Source organism: Rattus rattus, chromosome 17 (assembly GCF_011064425.1).
Source record: "Rattus rattus isolate New Zealand chromosome 17, Rrattus_CSIRO_v1, whole genome shotgun sequence".
Taxonomy (NCBI): Eukaryota; Metazoa; Chordata; class Mammalia; order Rodentia; family Muridae; genus Rattus; species Rattus rattus.
Window position 1 is genome coordinate 15,593,362 of NC_046170.1, and position 16,196 is coordinate 15,609,557.

Below are 16,196 nucleotides of genomic sequence, written 5' to 3' on the forward strand. Positions count from 1 at the left end.
AAATGACAACCAGCAGGTTACAGCTCTTTATTGTCTCAGTCTACACCTGGCCCAGGAATGCTCCCATGAGCAGCCTCTGGTTCAGGGGAGAGCTTGGTGGTAGTCTCTGGACAGTCTGTGATGGGGATATCACCAGAGGCCACAGGAGCTGCAGGGCTGTGTGAATAGCAGCACTGGTCTCCTAGTTGACAGGTACCCTGGTGAGAGAACAGGGGTGTGAAACTCTAGGCTGTGAGCACAGGGCTGGGTTTCTTTCCTCAGTCCCTGGCCTCAGCAGTGCCCTGTGGCAGGGAGGGTGGAAGGAGAATCACCTCTTTGAATCGTTTGCAGGGGAATGTCTTGAGGCGAGCGGCGCGCTGGGCTGGGTCCTCAGCTGGCTCCTTCCGCTTATTCTGCAGCAGCCTCCGCCTCTCTGCCAGACCTTCACTCGCTGCCTTGCCCCTGTGCAGAGGTGGGGCTGATACCCCACCTTTCTTTGCCCAGCCCTAGAAAACCCTCACTTCTACAACATTACCACTCACCCTGGCCGGGCACGGGGCCGGGGACCCCAGTTGGCTTCTGGATTGGCCTGGAAGCGCTTAAGTCCTCGCTGGCGGGAGCTGGGGTTGGCATCTTCCCGGATGTTGAAGTTGGCCTTCAGCCTGGACAAATGGGTGGAGGCTGGAGGCAGCGGCCATGCAGGCTGAACATAGACAGCCCCAGAACCTGCCCACCCTGAGGCAGCACCACAGGTCTGCCAGGCCCAGAGCTCTTCCCTTTGTGCACTAACACCTAAGTTCCCGACACAGCGGCCTGGAGCTGCTCCAGTGGCGCTGCTCTTGCAGCCTGAGACAGACAAGCAAGCAGACAAATCACTAGGGCTAGGGGTGTGGCTAGGGTGTGGCTCAGGTAGGAAGCTGGCCCAGCCTGTGAGGCTTAAGTTCTAGCCCCAGAACTATAAAGAAATGAAATAATAAAACCCTGTTGTTAGAACATGCCACTCAATAATTGTTTTGGTAAAAGACATAGTTAGGCTGCAATGCTTGACAGAGTGGTCCAGTCCAGAAGGCTTCTCTGAGGTGACAGAGAAGGGCCCAGGCAAAGGGGCAAGATGGGACAGCCTGTGTGCTGAGCTCAGGCTGCTACTGAAGAAAGAGCCAGCCATGGAGGGTTCTGTACTCTAATGTGACCCAGATACTCACATGGATGTATGGCTAAACCACAGATGGTGCAAAAGGGTGGGGAAGGGCACAGGGTGAATCAAGGTAGAAGAGGTTCCGGATTTCCCAATAACAGCGTCTGACATCAGCACACACGTGCCTGCTACACTTCTGGGGTAGCCTGTTCCCTTGCATATCTGTTCATACCTGGGCTCCACAGCAAGAATTCGGAATGCTGGACTGCTTTCAGATAGCCGCTCCCGTTTCACTGGACACTGCTTCTCCTGGGCACAGAGGTCAGGAGATGTTAAGGTCAAGGAGCAACCGAGCTGCCACCCCTTCCTGGCCCTCCTGCCTTGAACCAAGGGGTCGCCTGCTCTCACCCAACAACGCATGATGTCCCAGAGAGCTTCAGGGGGAGCATCTGTCTTCACTGCATTCTTACAGGCATGAGAGAGAGAGACTCGGAAACCAGCATGGAGGAGAGCTGACCTGGGTGCACAGAGACCCCAAAGAGGAGGCTAGACCCCAAAGCATAGGCTGACCCAGGTGGGCACAAGCCAGGTCCTGTGGAATGGCATAATTGTTTTCTTCACAGCAACTCACGTTGCAGACTGTGACATCAAAACCACCTTCTGGAGGCTGGAGAGATAACTCGGTGGTTAAGACCACTTGCTGCTCTTGCAGAGGACTCTGGGTTTTGGAACCCAGCATCTACACCGCAGTTTACAATCCTGTTAACTCCAGTTCTGGGGAATCTGACACCTTCTGGCCTCTTCAGGTACTGCATGCAGACAGTGTACTTACACATGTGCAGGCAAAACACGTGCAGATAAAATTAAAACACAAAGCACCTGCTGGTGGGACCATGACCTCTCCGCTCTGCCCTACGCACACAGCAGACTGACAGCCTGAGCTGCCCCCAGGGGCTCTCACCGAAGCTGCAGCAGGCGGGGTGTGTTGCAGTGGACAGTGCTGCTCAGTTGGTCCAGTGTGTAGTAGAGAGGGACATCAGGAAGTTCCTGAGAGGTAAGGATGGAGCGGCATGGAGTGCTGGCACAAAGGCGGGTACACGGGTTCCCTCTCCCTGTGTAGGTCCAGCTCATACCTCAGTAACAACACTAAGGACACCTTGGATCCTTGTGGAAGTGTGGAAGCGGCCAGGATTAGTGGTCACTGCCTCAAGAACTTGGCCCACGAAGTCCAGGTCGTGGATGGGCTCTGCCCACATGGGGCCCCCCAGCTGGGGACACCAGGGGTACAGCTGAGCAAAGGCATGAATGTGTAAGCTCCAGGACCCTGGCCCACTGCCCCTGACCTGGGCCCACCTGGTGTCTCTGTCCACAGTGCTCACACTCAGGGGACACTGGAGGACCACAGGCTGCAGAGAACTTGACCCTGCAAGGAGAGGCAGTTGGAGGGATGGGGCCGAGGACATCCCTCATTATAACCCAAAATTCCCTTGCTCACCTGCCACCAGGGTCTCCAGATGCTTTGCCAAGGCGTTGCAGGTAAAAGGCTCCACAACCCACACACTGGAACACCAGGGCCTGCTTGCTGTGGGAGCCCAGGAAAGGCCATGAGTTCCTGATGTGATCACTACAACCCAACCATTCCCTAGACTGACTCAGTCCCTTTTCAGACACCAAGGTCCCCCTCCTCCATCACCTCATCAGGTTCCCTTCCTGCGGGCTTACCTGGCTGAGGACTTCACCTTGGCCTGGCCTGTGAAGATGCGGACAAAGACCCGGACGTAGAAGTCGGCACTGATACTGAGCAGTGGCACGATGTACCGCTGGTAGCAGTTGGCATGCAGGTCCAGGCTGTGCAGCACGATTCTCAGGGCCTGGCGGCAGAGATGGGCATTAGCGCCAGGAAGGTACATAGCAAATTCGAGGCCGGCCTAGGCTACAAGAAGGCCTGTCTCAAACCTTCAACAGCAGGGCTTCTTGTACTGGGGATGTTGCTCGGTGGTAAAGCACCTTGCACGCACAATATCCATTCCCAGGTGTAATATGAAAACCTAGTTTTCTTCTGAGTGCTTTGTAATTCAGTGCATGAGAGGTCACACAGCAGATTCCTGCTTGGAATACTCTGTATCCTCATTTTGGGGTAGTAAGATGGCTCAGTGGGTAAAGGCACCCACCAGTAAGACCGATCCTGGATACAAATGGTGGGAGAAAAGAATGAACTCCAGGAAGCTGTCCTAACTTTACTACGGCACACGTGCTTCCCTAAAAAAGCACGCACACACATACATATACATACATATTAAAGCTTTTTTTTGGAGACAGGGTTTCACTATGTACCCTTGGCTGTCCTGGAATAAGAGATCCACCTGACTCTGCCTCCCAAATGCTGGCATGCACCACCATACCAAGCAAAACTACTTTTTAAAATTAGGATACACTATATAGAATGCTAGAAAAAAAATTACTTCCCACTGAACAAGGATGTCAAAGATCAGTTTGCCAGTCACATCACAGCTTGGAATGGGCCATTTCTGGCCATCTGAGGGCACTGAGCAGGCCATCAGTACAGAAAGGTATGCTCAGGGCTGGAGAGATGGCTCAGTGGTTAAGAGCACTGACTACTCTTCTAAAGGTCCTGAGTTCAAATCCCAGCAACCACATGGGGTTTCACAACCATCTGTAATGAGATCAGATGCCCTCTTCTGGTGTGTCTGAAAACATAAACATTTAAAAAAAGAAAAAGGGGGCTGGAGAGATGGCTCAGCGGTTAAGAGCACTGACTGCTCTTCCAGAGGACCTGAGTTCAATTCCCAGCAACCACATGGTGGCTCACAACCATCCATAATGAGATCTGACGCCCTCTTCTGGTGTGCATGAAGACAGCTACAGTGTACACATAAAATAAATAAACCTTTAAAAAAAAAAAAAAAGAAGGAAAAAGAAAACAAGGTCTGCTCAAAGGCCAGGGTAGGAATGCTCACAGCCTATTCCCCACCCCCAGGCCAGCTTGGGGGGAGTCTCACCATTTCATGGCACGCTCGGCTCTTGAGGGCCATGGCCCCATACTTGCTGTAGCACGTCTCTCCGCTGTTGCCTGCCAATACTGCCATGTCCGTGCAGGTAACACACAGAAGTCCTGTGGGGAAGGGCTGGGCAGTGATGACCCTCCAAACACCCTGCCCCAACACCTGATTGGGTGTTCCCGAAGCTAAGGGCCAGCCTCACCTCCATCACTCACAGCCTGCACAGCTGCATCCAGGAAGGGGGCAGGGCTGCCATATGGGTCCAGGTCAATGACATCAAAACGCTCAGGTGCCTTTTGGTGTTGGTACATCAGCATCCTAGGTGTGAGGGGTCCAAGTTCTCAGCCTCTTAAACTAGACCCCGGCTTCATTCCCTATGACACAGTCGTTTTGCCCTTGAACTTGAAGCTAGCTAAGCCATTTGGCATTTTATTTTATAGTTTAGTCACACGGATGGAACCCTGAGTCTCATGCATGCTAGGCAAGTGTTTTACAAAGGACTCAGTCACCCCACCTATAACCCTGACAAACAACAGCCAAAATAATAGGACCATTCCCTCAGCCCTTGTAGTCATAAAGAAGTCAAGCAGCAGGGGCTGGTGCAGGGGGCTTAGTGGTTAAGAGAAAACGCTTCTCTCACAAAAGACCCAAGTATGCACTCAGCACCCACGCTGAGATGACTCAGCACCCACGCTGAGATGACTCAGCACTACTACTTTGGACATCCTCTTCTGACCTCTTCATGTGTTTGTGTTGTGTGCTGCCTCCCTTCCCCTCTTGCGCAGGTTTTCGCACACGCATGAACACAGAGGCACACACTCGAGAACATAAGATGCATAATCAAAAATTTCTTTTTTTTTTTCCTATTCTTTTTTTTTCGGAGCTGGGGACCGAACCCACACTGAGCCAAATCCCCAACCCCAATCAAAAATTTCAAACAGGGTTGATGGGATGGCTCAGTGGATAAAGGGATCTATCACTAGATTGGACAAAGTTAGTTTGCTCTCCAGATCCCACACAGTGGGAGGGAAACAATTCTCACCAGTTGCTCCTCTGCCTGCAGTAACACATACGACCTCCACCCCCATAGAGACAGCAACAGAAGGCCTACTGACTAGAACCAGGTTCAGTGACACATGCATCCGTGTACTCCAGGGGAGGCCAGGCCGACCAACAGCAGTCAGCTTCTCTCATCTGCTGACATTTAAAAAGTGACTTATTTATGTGTGCAGGTGCTTGACCTGCATATATGTCTGTGCGTCGGTGCATTGGGCCCCTCTGACCTCCTCAGACTTATGTGTTGTTCACACATACGGGCAAAATAGTCCTACCCATAATATAAATATTGGAAATCAACTATGTCGAAGGTTGAAGGAAACCATGAGTTCAAATTGGTCAGACCATGTGTCAAAACAAAGTCCGGAGCTGGAGAGATGGCTCAGCGGTTAAGAGCCCCGACTGCTCTTCCAGAGGTCCTGAGTTCAATTCCCAGCAACCACATGGTGGCTCACAACCATCTGTAAAGAGATCCGATGCCCTCTTCTGGTGTGTCTGAAGACAGCTACCGTGTACTTATATATAATAAATGAGTAAATCTTAAAAAAAAAAAAACAAAGTCCGTATAGATCGATACATTCCTCATCATTAAACAGCACTGCTGTATAAAGTTTGGGCTATCCACTTCTGTTACTTAAGAAGGCTGCTAAGGGCCTGTGTGGTAACTCACACCTTTAATCCCAGCACTGGGAAGGCAGAGGCAATTGGATCTCTAGGATTTCTAGACCATCAAGGGCCACAAGGTAAGACCCTGTCTCAAAAAAAATAAAAATTGAGGGGTTGGGGATTTAGCTCAGTGGTAGAGCGCTTGCCTAGGAAGTGCAAGGCCCTGGGTTCAGTCCCCAGCTCCGAAAAAAAGAACCCCCCCCCAAATAAATAAATAAATAAATATAATAAAAATTGAAAAAACTGACGCTGGGCAGTGGTGGCACACGCCTTTACTCTCAGCACTAGAGGCAAGTGGTTCTGTGTGAATTCGAGGCCAGCCTATCTACAATCTAGTCCCAGGAGAGCAATAGCAGACAAAGCAAACCTGTCTCAAAAAAAACAGAAAAACAAACAAAAACCGGGAATCCTGTAATCAAGCCTAAAGTCCCAGCACAAAGGTGGAGGCTGGGATCAGTAGTTCAAGGTCACATCCATAGAGTTAAGGAGAGGCCAGCATGAAGTGCATGAGACTGCATCTTACAAAAAGGCGGGCTGTGTGTGCTGGGGATGCAGGTTCAGTTGGCAGAGGGCCTACCTCTAGGCCATCTGATCTCTATTACTGAATAAACCAGGCATGGTAGCACATGTCAGGTAAAGACTTAAGTGTCAGAAATGTTCGTGGTCACAACCAGGTGTGCTAATAACCCAGCACTTGGGAGGCAAATTACAGAGAGTTTCAGGCCAGCCAGGGCTACATATTTAATCCCTGGACCCACATGTGAAAGGACAGAAGTGACTCCTATAAATTGTCCTCTCAATAAACACACGCATGCATGCACACACGCAAGCACACACACACGGGAGTACGACATAATTTAAAAATGTAAAAAGGCCAGAGAATTGGCTCACCAGCTAAGAGCATGAGCTGCTCTTGTAAGGGTTCTGAGTTCATGGGGTCCACATTTCACCTACATGACTCGCAACTAACTGTAATGCCCTTTTCAGGGTGTCTGACACCTTCTTCTGGCCTGGAAGGGCACCAGCACACATGTGTAGGCTAAACGCTCATACACATAAAAATCTATTTTTCTTAAAGATTTATTTTACGTATATGAGTACACTATAGCTGTCTTCAGACACTCTAGAAGAGGACATTGGATCCCATGACAGTGAGCCACCAAGTGATTGCTGGGAATTGAACTCAGAACTGAGCAGTCAGTGCTCTTAACTGCTGAGCCATCTCTCCAGATCCCTGAAACTCTATTTTTAAATGTTAAACAAAAATTCGGGGGTTGGGGATTTAGCTCAGTGGTAGAGCGCTTGCCTAGCAACCACAAGGCCCTGGGTTCGGTCCCCAGATCCGGAAAAAAAAAAAAAGAAAAAAAAAATTCAGGGTCACCTTCAGTCACAAAGTTCTAGACTATTCTCGGCTACAGGATGCTCTCAAAAGATTATCCAGATGGCTTGGTGGATGAAAGTGCCTTCAACACAAGCCTGAAGACCTACTGATGGTCCTCAAGCAGATAAATAAAATTAGACAAAATAAAAACTAGAAAAACAGAACTGTATAACCCCTATAAAATCACTATTCTTTCACAAACAAGGAAATTAAGAGTTCAATGGCCTAACCTAAGGTCATACTTGGAGACTAAACAGGGCTAGGATTAGTCCCCAGGGAGCCTCACTCCAAGTTGTCCGTTGAAGTCCCTAGGCAGGCCTGCCTAAAATCTACTTGGAGCTGGAGATGTGGCTTGGCCATTGCTTAGCATGCACAAAGGCCTGGGTTCCATCTCCAGTACCAACCCACCAGTGACAATGGCCAATGAACCTACCGGGCATCTGCCTGGTTGGGCTGTACAAGATGTGCCACACCATTGAGCTCCACATTTCTGTGCATAAGCTCTACGGCCCGGGCAGAGGCATCATTGGCAACCACAGACTGTAGGCCTGGAACCTCTAGGGCAAATCGAATGGAGCGCAGACCAGAAGCTGCCAGGCCTTCCAGCACTCGTAGACCTTCCTTTGGGAAGCAAGCAAAGACGTGCCTTAGTTCTTTATGTTTAAAATTGTAAATGACTCATTTACAATTGAGTCAGTTCTCTCCTTCCACCATGGATTCTGGGGATCAAACTCTGGTCTTAAAGAGTTTTGTGGCATGTGCTTTGACTGATGTCCAGGTCTCTATATTTTTCTGGGCTTTTGTGGATCTCCCACAAACACCTTCTAGAGCCCCCCAGCTTCTTCCTCTCACCCAGACCCACAAGTGGCCACCTCTTTCTGAGGCCCCTACCTGACAGATCTCACCCACTGCAGCTGTCCGAGGCTGGTCTCCTGGGGCCAGGTTTTCATTCTGTCCAGCTGTTTCCTTCTCTTGATCAGACAAGTCCACAGCTATTTTCTGCAAGTCCTTCTCTCCTGGGACCTTGACTGTACTCACCCAGGCAAAAACCAGAGACTATCAATGCTCCTTTTAAGAAACTTCACCATAACTTTTAAAATGGTCAAAATCCTGGTGATTCATGCAGGGAAATCTTTCCCTGAACCCCCAGGAGAAAGGCAGAAGGAGCAAAGCGCCTAGAGTTTTCAGGAGCCTAATGAGGGATGGGTAAAGGGGGGAGTGAATTTTATGTGTGCCCCTAGGCCTGAAACTCCACTCACTCTGGATTCCCTTGGCCCCAAGATGAATTCGAGCAAATTCTGTGATCACAGCACACCTGGAGGAGGGGATGGTAGGGGGATGGTCAGCTTGTAAACTCTTTTATGCCAGCTCCTTAGCTGTGGCCTAGGTCTTCAGTCCTCTCTTTGGCAGTGGAAAAGGTTATTGTCGTTCCCTAGTCCCTTCCCTACTGCCCCAAGTTCTAATAAAGAGAAATTCCACCTCAAAGACTAAGATGCTAACTGCTCTCTCTTTAGTTAAACCCAGAAAACCTGAAGGTGACCTTTGCAAAGTTCCCCTCAGCCCCTCAATTCAAAGTATGTAAACTGATGTGAAATTTGACTTGTAGAAGACTAACAAGTCTGTGTGACTACAATTACAGTAATCAACTCTGGGAAGTCAAAGTCCAAGACCACATTGTAAAGAGAAAAGGGGAGTCACCTCCTTGAACACCAGAGGACCCTAAAAGGAATGCATAGTCCTGACCCTTACTATAAAAATCTGATGCGTGCCTTCATCTTTCAAGATGCAGGCCTTTGATTAACGCTGACTCCTCCCTACCAACTTTTCTCTTCTTTCAAGTGCCCCGTCCCGGACTAATAGTCTCGTACTATCCTCTACCTAATTGACCCACTCCCCTTGGCCTAGTTGACCCGCGACCCTTGCTCACGTTAGGTCCCGGTTGAACTCCTGCACCGGGTTGTAGAAAACCTCGTTGGCACTGGGGAAGGAGATTCTGGCGGCGCCCTCGGTGACAGTCGCGACTGGGGCCGCGGGTGGGCGCTCTTCACAGGACCGTGTGCCGTTCTCCATCGTTGGTGGTGAGGGAGGCTCCTGGGCCTTCCGTTCAATGAACTGAGCTCTACAGAGACTGCGGGCCGGACGGAGAGAGCGGCTTAGCCACAGGATCGTCCTCGCGAGGGACATCCGCGGGCGCCTCAACCCGCCTACTGTTTTCGAGAGAAGGGGAAGGGCATAGGGAGGTCAGAGGGCTGTATTTTTGGGCGTCGGTGGCCTGCATATCTATAAAATAGAAACTTAAATCCAGTGGCCTCGATAACACCCTGCGTTTCCGAGGGCACTAGACCCTAAGGCCCGCGGCGCAGATTTCCTAACACACACAGACACACACACAGACACAAACGCACAGACACACAGACACACACACACATGGCCCGCGGTGCAGATTTCCCAACACGCACACACACCCGGACACGCTTCTGCCTTCGGCTCACAGGATCCAAGGAGTCGCGGTGCACGCCTCTCGCATTAGGGCCTGGGAGCCGCCATCTTGGCAAAGAGGGCGGGTCGGTCACGTGACAATAGCTGACCAATTAGAGACGCAACCTACAGTGGGCGACTAGGAACAAGATTCTTCTAGGAAAGGAAGCGTGGAGGTTACGCTACACAAGTGGTTTCCAATTATACAACTCTTCTATAAGGGAGTTTCATTAGTTTAGTTCAGGGCAAAAAACGGAGAAACTTGGCACCTTTAGGTGTCTCCTGTGTGCACCTTGTAGGTTATCTCAGGCTCTAGAATAGTATTCGCTGGCTTTCAAGCTGAGTCCCATCACGTACTCTGGGCAAGTTACTTAAAATGTAAGGCTCTTTATTCCCTGATCTGTTAAATAGGGGATTTATTTATTTATTTATTTATTTATTTATTTATTTATTTGGTGTATGTGAGAACACTGTTTTGGATACACCAGAAGAGGGCATCAGATCCCATTACAGATGGTTGTGAACCACAATGTGGTTGCTGGGATTTGAACTCAGGACCTCTGGAAGAGCAGTCAGTGCTCTTAACCTCTGAGCCATCTCTCTAGCCCTAAATAGGAGTCTTAACTGCCAAAAGCAAAGATTAAATAACCGAATGCCTGGGAAGTGTGCAGAGAAGCCACTCAGACAGTAAACCTAATGAGCGTTGGCCTACTATATGCAAGAAGGAAAATGTGAGGATCTGGGATGTGTGCTTGACCTGGGATTTTAGCTTGCCTTGCTATGTGTTATCTCTTAATTGGGGGTAGAGGGCACTCAATCCAGGTTGTCCTGGAGCTATATAGCCCACGGCGGATTCGAACTCTCCGGAGTTTCCAGCCTCAGTCTCCTAGATGGTGAGATATTTCAGGCATTTCTACCAGGCACAATCGTACTTGTTTTGTTCTAAATTTATTTTACTCTTATTTCGATGTGCACTTGTGTGTACGTCCCCAAAGAGCAAAAAGGTGACGGATCCTCTAGAACTGTGAACCACCTGAAATGAATGCTGGGACCTGAACGCGCTATACAAGAGCAATCAATACACACTCTTAACCCAGTCCACAAGCACTCTGTTCTTGACTCTGCTAACCCATCCAAAAACTAGTCAGACCTAACAGTTATAAGACGTGTAATTATCCAAGTTAGTGCAAAATGCTAACAGAACTTGACATCGCGTAAGCACCCTAAGTCTTCGCTTTATTGACCTCTTGAGCATAAATTTAAATCTTCGCGTTCATTTTCCTGTGATCTTAATCGAATTTCCTCAGCTCACTCCTTGAAACCTCATTTCCACAAAGAGCCTAAACTGGCTGAAACAACAGTCGTCGTTCTCATTTTACAAGAAGCTGAAGTTCGAAAATATAGAGCAACCGGTCCCACAGTCACTCAATTAGACCACCTACAGAACTGAGACCCCTGAGGAAGAAGCGGGTGAAAACTAAAGTGCTCGAAGCGCAGCTAAGCTTGCCTAAGGGGCGGGGCCGAGGCCGTTTCCTCCCTGCCGGCAGCGCCGTGCGCTTCCTCGGCGCTCGGCTGGGGCGGCCTGGCCCACAATGAATGGCCGCCGCGGCTACCACTGCTGCTGAGGCGGAGGCCGCGGAGGCCGCAGAGGCGGAGGCCGAGGCCGAGGCGCAGGGGGGCGCGCCCCGGGCCCAGGCCCGGCCCCAGCTGCCGCTGCGGAGCCCGCCCGGAGGCCCCGGAGCGCGGCCACAGCGCAGGTGAGATGGCCCGCCCCAGGCCCAATTCCGGCCTCCTCCCGCCGGGGCGGCCCGAGGACATCCGAGGTTCCGGCCGAGGGCCGAGAGGGGAGGCCTCGGGGCGCCCTGCTGGGAACGAGAAGCCGAGCCCGCGGCGCTGACAGAGGCGGGAGAGCGAGGGTGAGATGGTCAGATATCAGCTGGCGGCCTACAGCGTCCAGCCCCGGGCCGGGCTCGCGGGACTTGAAGGCCGCCCGAGGGAGGCGCGGGTCGAGGGATCCTTGAAGTCGCAGGGCCGGAGGGGGTAATTGTGTGGAGGCGGCAGACGAGGCCAGAGGGGGGAGGGGAGGCCTCTGGCTGGCCTAGGCGTGAGGGGGAGGGCTGGGCCGCTCGAGGGAAAAGGCCTGGAGGGGAGCGGGAGGGCCGGTGCTTGCAGGTAGGGAGCGCTGGGGAGGGGGTGGGCGGGTCAGATTACAGGCCTTGGGGGGCGGTGAGGAAAAGCCCGGGAAGTGAGATTTGGTGGGGGTGGGCGGAGCTTGCTCGAGTGGGGGCGGGTTGGAGAGTCTTGGGATGTTTGCAGGGGGTCGCACGAGGTCAGAGACCATAGATGTGGGGGTGAACTACAACCGGAGGGCACCAGGTAAGGCTGGGCACTACGATAGGAGTGTTGGGAGTTTGGTGGCGGCACAGGGCCTATGGGCTAGGATGTGGGGGCAGGTTAGGAAAACCTATCGTGAGCTGAGGGATCTGCCCCCCACACCTCCATGTGTTTGCTTAGGGGTCAGAACTAGGGGGTTTCCTCTTTCCCACGCCTCTTCTCTGAAACCTTGGCCAACTGCTAGCAAAGACAGGCCAGCGGGTAGGTGGGAGTTAGTGTGGGCTGCACCGGATACCTAGTTCAAACAGCTTGTTTTCTGTGTGGATGGCCCCTGCTCACCCCACCCCCCTACCCCACCCACCCAGCATGGAGGCAGCCCAGCAGAGATTACCTGAGTATTTTAGAGTCCTGAATTCGCTCTCTGCCTTCTGGCGCCGGAACCTGGGGGCTCAAGTCTAGAAGATGAGACCTCACAGCTTTGCTATTCGCCCTAGCTCTCCCTGCTGCTTGGGCCTGAATTCTGTCTCCTCCTGGGAGATAAAAATTGGGATGGTGAGTGCCTGAAGCTCTGTTGTGTCTTTGAGACAAAACAGGTACCCACACATCCTGACTTATGCCTTGGGGTCTCCTGATCCCAGGGCTGACCCTCCCTCCTTTGATGCTCCTTCTAGGTCAGGTTGTGTGCTAAGCGTGTAGCCAGTAAGCCCATTGATTGCTCCCCACCGCTGGGTCTTTGGCTTTCTCTTTAGAGAAAGAAGCTGGGGTTCGGGGCGGGGCTTTCTCTGGTCATGTGACTAGATTGTGGCCTATGCCTAGTAAATCAAGTTCACCCTCCTTGCGCATCAGCGGAGAAATTCCTGCAGTTCCGATTCCTTGTTGGGCTCTTCTTGGACCTGTCGTTCCTGGGCTCCCTGGACTGACTCAAGTCAATCCCTCTGCAGGAGTTCCCCTGGAGTTCCAAGGAACAGTGTGTGGGCTTTTTCATCCTGGGCCTGCTCATACCTTCTCTTCCATTCTGCATTTGGGAGCCAGGGGCATGGGGGGCATGGAAGTGTTGTCCTGCTACAGGAAGTGGTTATAAAAGTGGGTGTTAGTGGTTTGGGAGTGAGATTTGCTTCGCCTGGGCTTTGTTCTCACTTTGGTTTCTTAGCACACTACTCCAGCTCTGGACTAATTGCAGTGTTAACCGTGAGTGTGTGTGTGTGTGTGGGAGAGGGAGAGGGAGAGAAGGGTAAGGTTTTCGTCTTAGTATTTGTTTTTTGGTTGCTGATGTTAGTCTAGCTCAGGCTGACCTTGAACTTACTGTGGCCTAAGCTAGTCTTGAACTATGGCCTTTTCGTCCTTCATCCCAATGCAGGGATTATACAGAAATGAGGCACCACACTTTGATTGGACATCCTCAGTGCCAGAGTCAGTTGCAGACCTCTGGGTGGCTGGTATTAGGCAATCCTGGGTTTAATGATGACTTTCTTGGGTCTCCCTTTTCCCTTGTATCCTTGGAGTTTCTAGAACACTACCAGCTGCCTGGGCTGTGCCCCCTATCCTGGTCTTTTGATGGGGGAGGGGGCTGAGGACTGGTCCAGCATCCTGTGTTAGAGAACTTGGTGCTTTCAGATTGTTCTCTCCACTCCTGCCCATCAGGAGCTGTCTCTGTCAGTTGGACTGATTCCACCTCAATCTTTATAATTGCCTTACTCTCACCACTGGCTGCTGCTGCTGCAACTTTGTGCTTTTGCTGTCGATGCATGGAGACTGATCCCTGCATGTGAACCAAGGGTTGCTGCTGGTGCGTCATAAACTGGCTGCTCCCAGGCCTTAGCTGAGTGGCGTATCCAGGACAGATGGTGTCAACTAGTTACAGCTGGAATGCAAAACTGGTAGGAGTTGGCCCTGAAGTATGAGGGCAGAAATGGTCAGGTGGCACCTCCACCTCAGCTAGAACAGAAGATGCACTCACTGGTCCTATCTGCTCTCAGTGAGCACCTGAGGCAAACCTAGCCTCAGGCTAAAGTGGTCAGTTTGCTTCCGGTGCTTTGTGCCCCACTCCCGTGAAGCAGCAGCAGCTGAGTAACATTCAGCAGACTCTGCAGTTTCTGTTCAGATGGTGACCAAACTTAAACAAAGAAATGGTCCCCAGAGGTACAGAGAATCTAGCTGCTCTGTTAATGAAGATGGTATAGCAGGATGAGATGGTCAGTGGTGTGGGGGCAGGGAGGGTTCCATTGGGTAGAGACTAGCCATGATCTGAATAATAAGTTGGGGGGTGCGAGTTTTCTGGCTGAGGACAACACATTGAGAGCTTTTATTGAGTGTGTGCCAGGCTCCTGCTGAGTTACCAAAAACTATTTGCCTTTGTGAGAGAAGAGTGAGGGATGACTCTGGTGTGGAGCAGAGGTCTTTCATGCTGTCCATAAGAAAGAACACAGTCAGAGGAGGTCTCAGGGGTCTCCCTAGCATCCCCAGGCAAAGTTCAGATCCCTTGACTTAAATCCAGAATCACTCTTCTTTTTTGTTTTGTTTTGTTTTGTTTTGTTTCTCAGACAGGGTTTCTCTGTGTAGCCCTGACTGTCCTAGAACTCCCGGCTGGCCTTGAACTCAAGAGATCAACTTGTCTCTGCCTTCCAAGTTCTAGAATTAAAGGCATGCACCATCATCAACCAGCTCAGAGTGTCTTTTTTTTTTTTTTCCATTTATTATATACACACCAGAAAAGGACATCAGATCCCATTACAGATGGTTGTGAGCCACCATGTGGTTGCTGGGATTCGAACACAGAACCTCTGGAAGAGCAGCCAGTGCTCTTAACCACTGAGCCATCTCTCCAGCCCCTCAGAGTATCTTAAAAGTCTGTCCTCCAAAACCCACCTCAGGTTCATGAACTGGGCTTTCTTCAGCCTGCATTTGGTCTGCACAGGGTCCATCAGAAGGCTGGCCAATGAGCTCTGAACCACGGGTTCATGGCCAGAGCTTGGGATGCAGCCCCTGACTGCCCAGCTACATAACTGAGCTGAGCTTGAGGCAGTGCTTAGGCAGTGTGTCCCCTTCCTGGATATTCCCTTCCTCCATACTCAGGCTCCCACCCCAGGATCACTTGGAACTCTCTGTGTCTGAGCTCATTCAAACCCATGACTGACTGACCAGCCCTACATGGTCATCACTATCTGACACTTCATAGAACTGAAGCAGTCTTTCAGCATAACCCTCTTTGAAGTCTGCAGTAAGTGACCTGTTTGCCAGTGATGTCTTCCCAGGAGTGCATTGTCCCTTCTATGGGTGGGTAGGGTTGGGAGAGAGAAGCAGGCAGATGAGAAGTAACATATCACAGGTTGTACTTCAAAGATGCTTGCCCTCTTTGCTCTCCTCTGTGCACCCTCAGCAGAGGTATAAAAGTTAGAACTTGGGGGACCTTGGTGTTCTCTGAGTAGAGCAGAAGAGTTTAAGGTGAGTGACCATTATGATGGGACAGAATCAGGTGCCCCAGGACGCTGGCTAGAGCTCTTACTCCCCAGTTTGCCTGTCTGATAAGGACATACCTGACCTGCAGTTTGTCGGGTGGGGGTAGAGGCTTCCAGGTAACTAGGATTGCTCATTAGCCCGAGACAGTTATCTAGGGTAGCTTCCCACCGACAAGAGTTGAGCTGGTAGCGAGGCAGTGAGTCCAAAGCAATAGAGTGAGACTCTGTCAACAGCAAAAGAAGGGCCTGGTATGTAAATGACATTGGTACTGTGTTCTGATACCTGGTATCTGGTTTGAGGGGATTATGGAAGAATCCTGCCAACTATGTGATGAAGCTGGGTTGTGAAGGCACTGAAGAGCTCTTAGGGACGATTGCCAGACAGGTAATCCCTGTAACAGTACAGGTTCCAGAATAGAGTGAAAGGCATAAGGTGATAGACAGGAAGGTGCCCGAGTGACAGGACCAGTGATAGCTGGTGGTGGTGGTGGATGTCAGCCAAGAACTGAGGTTGCTGTGTTGGCCCTTTTTTTTCCCTTAAAATATTTATGTATTTATTGGGGGGGGGTGAGTTGTGAGGGTTGGTTATCTCCGCCCTGTGGGTTCTGGGGATCACAGTCAGGTTGCTAGGCTTAGCAGCAAGACATTAAGCCATGTCACCAAGCTGTATGTTAATCTGTTTTCTAGCCCGA

At 51.0% G+C, this 16,196-nt stretch overlaps 2 protein-coding genes across 4 annotated transcripts in view; one reads left to right on the forward strand and one right to left on the reverse strand.

The window, feature by feature from the left end:
* Trmt1 (tRNA methyltransferase 1) lies at positions 1-12,518 on the reverse strand. The gene is made up of 18 exons (XM_032887742.1): positions 12,441-12,518; positions 9,703-9,841; positions 9,165-9,441; positions 8,497-8,552; positions 8,129-8,265; positions 7,671-7,858; positions 4,337-4,452; positions 4,135-4,247; positions 2,837-2,985; positions 2,610-2,696; positions 2,468-2,537; positions 2,248-2,382; positions 2,076-2,161; positions 1,523-1,631; positions 1,347-1,423; positions 522-641; positions 312-441; positions 1-197 (listed from the first exon to the last, which is right to left on the reverse strand). Exons 3-18 carry the CDS (start codon positions 9,419-9,421, stop codon positions 36-38), a joined length of 1,992 nt encoding a protein of 663 aa, XP_032743633.1. The 5' UTR covers positions 9,422-9,441; positions 9,703-9,841; positions 12,441-12,518; the 3' UTR covers positions 1-35.
* The window catches only part of Nacc1 (nucleus accumbens associated 1), a 17,697-nt gene continuing 12,771 nt past the window's right edge, over positions 11,271-16,196 (forward strand). For 2 of the 3 annotated variants that reach the window (XM_032887743.1, XM_032887745.1), the window contains exon 1: positions 11,271-11,472. The gene's annotated coding sequence lies outside the window, so the exon portion shown is untranslated. Of the gene's footprint in view, positions 11,473-11,516; positions 11,632-16,196 lie in introns of those variants that run through there. The other variant, XM_032887744.1, reaches the window with a different exon arrangement.

Excerpts from the sequence above, each read along its gene's own strand:
- Trmt1 (XM_032887742.1), bottom strand. The coding sequence starts at position 9,421 with ATGTCCCTCGCGAGGACGATCCTGTGGCTAAGCCGCTCTCTCCGTCCG. Across the intron at positions 8,266-8,496 it reads TGGGGCCAAGGGAATCCAGA|TCAAGGTCCCAGGAGAGAAG; the intron begins GTGAGTGGAGTT and ends GGGTGAGTACAG. Across the intron at positions 642-1,346 it reads ATTCTTGCTGTGGAGCCCAG|GCTGAAGGCCAACTTCAACA; the intron begins GTATGAACAGAT and ends CCATTTGTCCAG.